General features: G+C 36.4%; 1 protein-coding gene across 1 annotated transcript; it reads right to left on the reverse strand.

The window, feature by feature from the left end:
- Positions 1-6,431: 6,431 nt before the first annotated feature.
- On the reverse strand, positions 6,432-7,434 carry LOC105304766 (olfactory receptor 1019). Its single transcript, XM_011379047.1, has one exon. The coding sequence runs from the start codon at positions 7,414-7,416 to the stop codon at positions 6,481-6,483; it is 936 nt and encodes a 311-aa protein (XP_011377349.1). The 5' UTR covers positions 7,417-7,434; the 3' UTR covers positions 6,432-6,480.
- Positions 7,435-8,530: the final 1,096 nt, after the last annotated feature.

An 8,530-nucleotide genomic window follows, 5' to 3' on the forward strand; every position in this document is an offset into this window, starting at 1 on the left:
TATAAATCTAGGAGACTGTTTTTAGAATGAGAATAATAAAATTATAATTCAAAAGTTTTAATTAATAGCTTAATATGAGTTAGTATGAGTAAGTCATTTCTTTTCTATGGGTCTCATTTTCTTCATTTACAAAATGAGACAGTTGTTGGGTTAGATAATCTTTAAGTATCTATGCATGTATCTATGTATCTATATATTGTCCTCTTTTAATCTATCTATATCTATCATCTCTCTACCCATATCTAACTATCTCTGTTTTCTCTAGAATAGATTTATTATAAAATTGATATATTATAAACCTGTCAAAATTTCTTCTGAAGTGGCTTTATATTTTTATTTTTTTGGTTTTGGTTGGTTAATTTTAAGGACAATAATACAACGTTGAGAGGTTTTAATGTCATCACTACAGTTATCGAGGATATAATAAATACTACTATCATATAATCATGTTACAAGCTTTCTTAATAGTATCTTTCCCCTTAAAGTAAAAAAAAAAAATTTAATATTCCAGTTAGATTCTAAAATACTGAAAAGGAATAGAGTTATAATGAAATTAATTATTCATCATCCATATCACCCATTCAGCATAATCTGAAAGCTGAACTGCTTCTTTGCTAACATCTCTTATTTTGTCTCTTTCCGTCATTTATTCATGCTATAGTGACTTTTCTAGACTATTTGACCTTGCAAAGACTCAGCTCACTACTCATAGGCAAGTGTGAGTCTTTCAACAAGTGCTTCACAATACAATCTTGTCTAAATCCAGACTAATCAATCTAATCAAATCACCAGACTGAATGTAGTCATGAATCCAGCCCTGTATTAAGGTTCTCCAAACATCTTCCCAAATTATGATCAATCTGTAGCTTTCTACAATGCTGTACACTTTCCTATTCTACAGAACCCTGGATGAGAAGTCAGGAGAAATTAGTTCTAATCCTAGTTCTATTTCTTATAAACTAAGAGAACACCGATGTGCCATTTAAATTTCTATAACTCCAGTTTCATCGTCTTAAAAAATGGGGCCAAAAATGCTCTCCTATGAATCTCAAGACCTCATACATAATTTCTGTAGGTTTCCTGAGATCCAGAATTGGGACTAGATTTTGGTAGTTCTTCTCTAATCCAATAGGCCATGGACATTAATCTGTTCAATGAGCATTTGTTGATCACTTATTATGTCCCAGAACCTGGAGATAAAAAATGAGCTTGCCTTAAAATCTCATAGTCTACTAAGGAAGCCTGCATATTCAGGAGTATAAATGTTATAGCAGAATTATGTGCATAGTATTTCTCTCCTATAAAAATAAAAAAGCATTATTAAGACCTGAGTGGTTAAAGGTACTACCTGTTTTTCATATGTATTAATATTTGAACTAGGGCATTTTTGAGAGCAAAATGAAGCACTATTGATACTTACTCCAGAATAACAGATGAAAACCAAACTGCCTTGAGCAAGAGGGACAACTGTCCATGGTGACGTTATCTTGCTTACTCCTCCCAACAACCCCATGTTGTAGGTATTATTGGTATTATTAGTGAGTCCAGGAATGCTTTATAGAAGTGATGATTGATATGCCACATAATAAAGAAGTGGTTTTTAGGTGGGTTAATAAAGTTTGTAGCATAGGGACTAGTAGTATAAGCAAAAGTATACAAAGGGAGAAATTTCATGGTGTATTAGAATTTAATGTGATTTGAACTTTTGAGAGGTGGGATCTAGAAAAAATGGCTGAGGATAAAGCTAAAATGTAGAATTTCAGATGTCATCTGTGGGTGCCATTCATAGTGTTGATTAAGAGCTCCTAGTTTAGTGTCCTAAAGCTGGGTTTGAAGGGGCTTGTTCTCATTAACACTGATCTAACAGAGTTAAACACACAGACACCAAAACGCTGCTTCCAAAGTCCCTCCTATACCTTCACAGTTTAATACTCCCCGAAGCTGTTTAAAGCACAATACACATTTCTTCTCATTTTTCACAAACATTCCTTACATATCCATTGTGAACTCACTATCGCAATGGGAAAACCCAGATACATCTTATATAGTGCCTGCCTTTAAGGCATTTACACATGTATGTGCATAGCTATAATATGCACACACACAGCCATAGGTAAGTTATAAATAAAAGAATCCTGCTGTTCAGAAGACTGGGTTTTTTAATCAGTCTGTAAATGAGAGAGAAAGAGAGTGGTTGGTGGGGGGCGGGGTGGGGCGGGGAGGGCTTTTCAAGGAGTGGTATTTAAGCTGGCTTTTGAAGAAAGAGAAGAGTTTGGATGTTCTGAGACATGGAGTTGGTGCTATCAAAGACGCAGAGATTGGAGAGGGTAGAGACTTGGGAAGGACAAAGAGATAGAAAAATGCAAGTATCATTCAATAAATAATTTTACAGGAGAATCTGTTGCACTAAGAGAGCAGGGAGGAATAATACCAGAGAGGTGATTTAAGGAAGAGGACTTAGAATGCCAAACAAAGGACTTTGACAATTGTATAGCTCCTGACTTAATTATGGAAGAGGGCTAACTATGGAATAGAAAAGGAATCTTAGACACTATTTATTCCAGGTATTTTGTCTAAGGCAGAGATTAAAGGCAGGGATTTCAGTTTAAATTCTTCTCCTGGGAGAAGACCAGACATATGTCAAAATGTAAGAGTTTTATCCAAACCCTATTAAGAAAAGCACACCATTTTAAATCTGCTCCAAGTAGCCAGAACCTATTCAGATTTACCAATTTACAGATTATGGAGTTATACTGTTTTCCCCAAAGGTTGCTCTGCTGATGGATATGTGACAGTATTTTGGGGAGCGAAGAGGAAGCTTCTCCAGAATCTATAAGTGATAAACTCCCTATTCTCCAAGCAATAAACTCCCAAGTCCTTAAATTAATGCCAGATATTGAGCTGCGTTCTAACTTTACCCTTCCAGAGAGCAACCAGACAAAATGACCCATGAACATGTCCCATGGTTCCAGCCTCTTTGCTTATGTTTACCATGTTTCCTTCTTCTGACATTCCTTGCTTCATTTGCTTCCCTGATTAATTATAAGCCATGCTTCAAAAACAACACAGATGTCCCCTCCTCCATAAAGATACCCTGATCTCTCAAGAGGAAATGCTGCCTTTTTAGTGAGAGCTTCCAAAGCACTTTGCCTGCATTCTGTTTCATCATTTATTATTATTTTTTTTTCTGTGATACAGGGTATTTACATTTATCTTATCTCCCTATGCATATAATTTCCATGAAGTCAGGAAATTATGTATACATATGTATATCATACTATAAAAAATATAAATGTATCACATTGTCCACCACATCTTAAACACGGATTGTTTAAAAAAACTCACCTGAGGTTATATAGCTTGAGCATGGAGGAAGCAGAATTGAATCTTAGCTGTATCTCTGACATCTCCCTTTTTAACCACTTCTGCATCAATTTTTGCCTTTCACAGTTCCTGGTATAGTGACTACCAACTCTACGTTGATTAAAAGAACACCAACTCTCATGATTTCTGCAGTCTATTATAGAAAATGTAATTGATACATTTATCTTTGTTATGATTTTATTACTGCACCGAAATTTTAACATATGAAAGAGAATTCAGGCCTTTTCAAACATAAGGCATTTATTGGTTTCTTAGTTGAGTAAACTAAAAGGATAAGTAAGCTATAAATAATAGCCCCCATTTTATTGATAAGGAGACCAAAGTAGAAAGATATTAATGTATTCATGTGAAATAACTATTGATGGGACTGAACTAAGATCAAGGTGATCAAACTTTTATTCATTTTTCTCCTGCCATTATAAGTGATATGTATGCTTCTACCACCAACTACATAGTAAACAATCCCTGTACTTTATTGCATCACATTGATAGCTTAATTATGGATAGTTAAAATATAAATGAAGAAAAAATAAAAGCAACTAATGTTTATTAAGTGTTTTTACATGACAGATTCTTTACAGAGATTACAGCATATCCTTTGAAAAATGTCAAAAGGTAAACATCATTCTCATTTAGTAGATGAAGAAATTGAGGTTTACAGAGATCTAATAACTTGCCCAAGATCACGTAGCTAGAAAATACCATGGCCTAGGTGAGAGTTTCTTGCTTAACAGTCTAAGACTTGTTGTTTGTCATTAGACAGAATGAAAAGTGTAGCTCTTCTATTAGTCCGACAAATTTGTTGACCTGTTTGAGAGCTTTATTTTATATCATCTTTCAAATGAGGATAATGCCTATCTCTAATAATTGTTATAGAAACTTAATAAGATTTAAAGTGCTTTATTTATTGACCAGATACAATAATTAATTAAGAAATAAACCCAGTCTTCAACAAGGTCACTGAGATTCAAAGATTTTCCTGATTCTAAGGCAATGTCTCTTTGAACTATAACATATATTTGTTATAATCTATACTTAGTTTGTAGTTGTTAAAGAGTGACATTCAACTGAGTAAATTTGAAGATCTAATTGGCTTTAATTCATTCATCCCATCTAGCAACTGGAAGGAAGCTCCAGGAGTTGTACAAAATGAAAGGTTTTTATAGGAAGAAGGGTGGAGGAAGAGAACTTAAAAAAAAAAAAAAAGGATTATGTTCAGACCAGGATGCCTTTAGGAGGAATGGGAACTGCAAAAGGTTTTCCTCACATGGATTGCCTCTTCTGTTTATGGGGGACTGAGAGGGCCAAAATGAGATCAGTTTATTGGTGTTGACTAAAAAATTACAAACTGTTTGCTCACGATTATGTTTGTGGGAGAGGTTAAAACAGCAACCAGGTCAGTTATTAAATCTAGGTTTGGTATCATGGGTATTACCACAAATGATACCATTTTGGGCCTGTAGTTTTCTTTTTAATACAGTTACTGAAATAGGAATGCCCTATTTCCTTATTTTTCACACAGCATATAGATTTACATGTCGGATTACAAAAAAAAAAAAGGAACTGAAAGCTAAATCTCTGGATGGTTTCTGAACTGCCAACTCTACATCTGTCTATTAGCTGCTGTACTTTCTCTATAATGTAACACCGGGAATGTGTTTTTGGAAATTCATCATGTGATTGGGTAATTGTGAACTGGCGCAGTTGCAACTCATATATAATGACACCCATTTAAAGAGCTTGGTAAATCCTGCATCTTTTATCCCTAAAACCTTTGGTGACTTTCATAATGAATGTAGCTGTTCCACACTTTAGGGCAAGCATTGTGTTTTCCTGAACTTGACTATATTGCATGGAGGAAAGATTGAAGTAGAAAGATTACTGATTGTAAGTATTTAAAACTGATAGTGGGATGGAGTTTCAGCATATCTGATAAAACTTAGCTTTCCTCAGATCCCAGTCTTCTGCCTTTACCTGCTGTTGATACCTGGCATTCTTGTTTTTTAATTAAAAGTTTGTAGCTTTGAGAACACACAAAAAAGGAGTTATGCCATTTATTGTCAGTCATTGATACATCAGGCTTAATTAGACTATTCTTGAATAAGGACCTGGGGATGATGGTGGGACGTGGGGAGACCCTTGGCACCCAAGGAAAAGTCAAGGATCTAAGGAATATCAGAAGAAGAGAAAAAGGCATAGGGAAACTTTCAGCTGGGAGCAGGACAACTAATCCTATAGACATTATAGCTTTGCTATCGTTAGCCTTAGTGTTGACCCAAACTGTATCTTTCATAGGGTCCTAGAGTCCTGTGGTTTCCCCAAGGGCTGAAAGGATGTCAGTATGTGAAGCTGACAAAACTTAGATGTTCACCCCTTTAAAATATTAGGCAGAGGAGATCAAAGAGATCCAGCGATTATTTGGTAAAACCAACCACTTTCCAGAAGGGAAGTCTGAAGATAGAAAAGAAAAGGCTCTTGATTAATGGTGACAGCAGTTTCAGAGAGTTAATGCAGTAACTGAAACCACAGCAAACTCCTTGTTGGCAAATGTCTTATATTTGTATGCTCCATAACCTTATATTTGTATGCTCCATAACCTGGCACGTATCTAGCACTTACAAGGTTTTGCTGAATATGAGTAGATGGTTCCTGGGCTGAGTTAAGTCATTCCTTATACTAGCCCTATTCCCCATATATTTAACTAAATTTTCTCTGACTTCCTTTCAGAGTAGAGAAATAGTCAATATTTGTGCTTGTCATTTCTTATGACCCTGAAAAAATACGTCGTAAGGTAATTGGCTATTTATTTCCTCTATCAAGTCCTGTCTCCATTTCTAATCAATATGTGACCCAATGTTAAATAAAAAACTAATGAATCTTGCTCAGTATGTCTTTCAAAAATATTAAGTTATAATTTTTTCAGATCATAGAGTTGAGAGTTTCAGGAAACTCTCCAGAAATTAAGATTCACTTGGCAAATAGATGGTAACTTAGATAGTGTTTATTGGAAAGTTATTTGGATTTTCATCTCGTACCACCATCCTTCTACCACTATCATTTACCTGTTATAATAACACAGTTACATTTTTTTTTTTGTTATCGTTGAGTCTTTTTTCCAATTAGTTTTTTGAAAGCTGCTTTCACATCCTTGTTCCGTAAACTGTAGATCACAGGATTTAACATGGGGATGATAATAGTGTAGAATACAGAGGCCCACTTATCTTGGTCCAGGGAGTAGCTGGATGTTGGCCTCAGGTACATAAACATGACTGTGCCATAGAAAAGTGTGACGCCAGTGAGGTGAGACCCACAGGTGGAGAAAGCCTTAAGGCGGCCGTCTGCTGAGCTCATTCTGATGATTGCAACGAAGATGAAGGCATAAGAGATGAAGATGATGAGGATAGTGCTGAACTCAATGAAGCCGCAAATACTGAAGAGCAAGATTTCACTGATGTAGGTGTCTGAGCAAGAGAGGGCCAAGAGTGGTGGGATTTCGCAAAAGAAGTGATTGATGACATTGGAACCACAGTAACTCAAACTGAAGGTGAGAGAAGTATGAGCAACTAAACTCACCAGGCCAGCCAGGTAAGAACCTAGCATGAGAGCCACGCAGACTCGGTTGGACATGAGAATTCTATAGTGGAGAGGTCGACAGATAGCCACAAAACGGTCATAGGCCATGGCAGCCAGAACGTAGCACTCAGCATCCACAAAACCTACGAAGAAAGCAAACTGGGTGGCACAGCTGGAGAAGGAGATGACTTTGCGCTTTGTTAAGAAGTCAGCCAGCATCCTGGGAGCAATGGCTGAAGAGTAGCCCAGGTCGACAAAGGAGAGGTTGCAGAGGAAAAAATACATGGGTGTGTGAAGCTGAGTGTCTGTTATGATCAGGATGATCATACCAACATTCCCCACTACATTCACCAGGTAGACGAAGAGGAAGACCACAAAGAAGATAATCTGTAGTTGAGAATCCTGAGTGATGCCCGTAAAGATAAACTCAGTCACCATTGAGTGGTTCTCTGTATCCATCTTTTCAATTTTATGTGTGTCTGGATTTGGTTTATTGTTTGGGGCGATCCTTAAAAATTTTCCTAGTAATTAGATTCTATGACTCATAGGGTAACTCAAATGACTTTGGTGAGGGTGATGGTTGTGTGTCCTCTCCAGGTGCCCAGTCAAAACAGGAGATGCTAGTGTCTTGGGGATGGCAAATTCCGCTTCTCCAAAGACCTTGGTGTTCTGAGGTCATTTATCATGTGACACCAATGCATGACCTGATCGGTGCATTTAACCAACTTATTAATTAGTAAAGAAGAGAAGCTCTGAGTGTCCCTTCCTTCTTTCTAAAACAAAGCAAATATAAACACAGATATGAATAAATATTAACTCTCATTACAGATAGGCACAAAAGTAAAAAATAAAATACCCAGGGATTTCAGAGTAGAGAACATCACATCACACACATATTTTACAGAAAGTAGAATACTTGGAGCAGAGGGTGAGCAATATTAGAAAAGGCAGTGAGTAACAATAATTTTTAAAAAGCAGGAGTTATTATTAACTATAGTGAGTGCATTACATAATGTCATTCTTACAATGACCTTATGAAGTAGATGTCACTGTTACATTCATCTTATATCTGAAAAGAACAAGGCTATATATTAACTAACTTCAATAAGTGAACAGTTAGTAAGTAGCAGAGCTGGGTCTCTCTGACTCTTGAGTCCACTTCACTTTGCTGTCCTCCGTCTATATGTGATTTGATGGAGGTTAAGTCTCTTTGTTTTTGTGCCTACCTTTCTTTTTCTTGTCTTGCCTATCATACATAGTCACAGAATTAGTCCTTTGGTTTCTCTGATCTTTAGAAGCACCCAGGGGTTCAGCATGGCGCATGATGAGGGCGAAGACACAGCTGTGTCTGGGGACAATTCTATTGTTTAGCCAAAAGCTTGTTGCACAGCTCTGTTCAAAGTTAAGATTCAAAGATCCCTCACTCAGGGAGAATAGATAAATAATTATCCAACTCTGTAGTCACACAGAAACATGCATTTGTTAAACCACTTTCTCTTTAATTGAATGAATACTTAGTCTATTGAAGAATTCTAAAAAGAAAATGGGCAAAACCAAACCAAACCAAACCAAA

The sequence above is a fragment of the Pteropus vampyrus genome, unplaced genomic scaffold (genome assembly GCF_000151845.1).
Source record: "Pteropus vampyrus isolate Shadow unplaced genomic scaffold, Pvam_2.0 Scaffold352, whole genome shotgun sequence".
In the NCBI taxonomy this organism is placed as follows: Eukaryota; Metazoa; Chordata; class Mammalia; order Chiroptera; family Pteropodidae; genus Pteropus; species Pteropus vampyrus.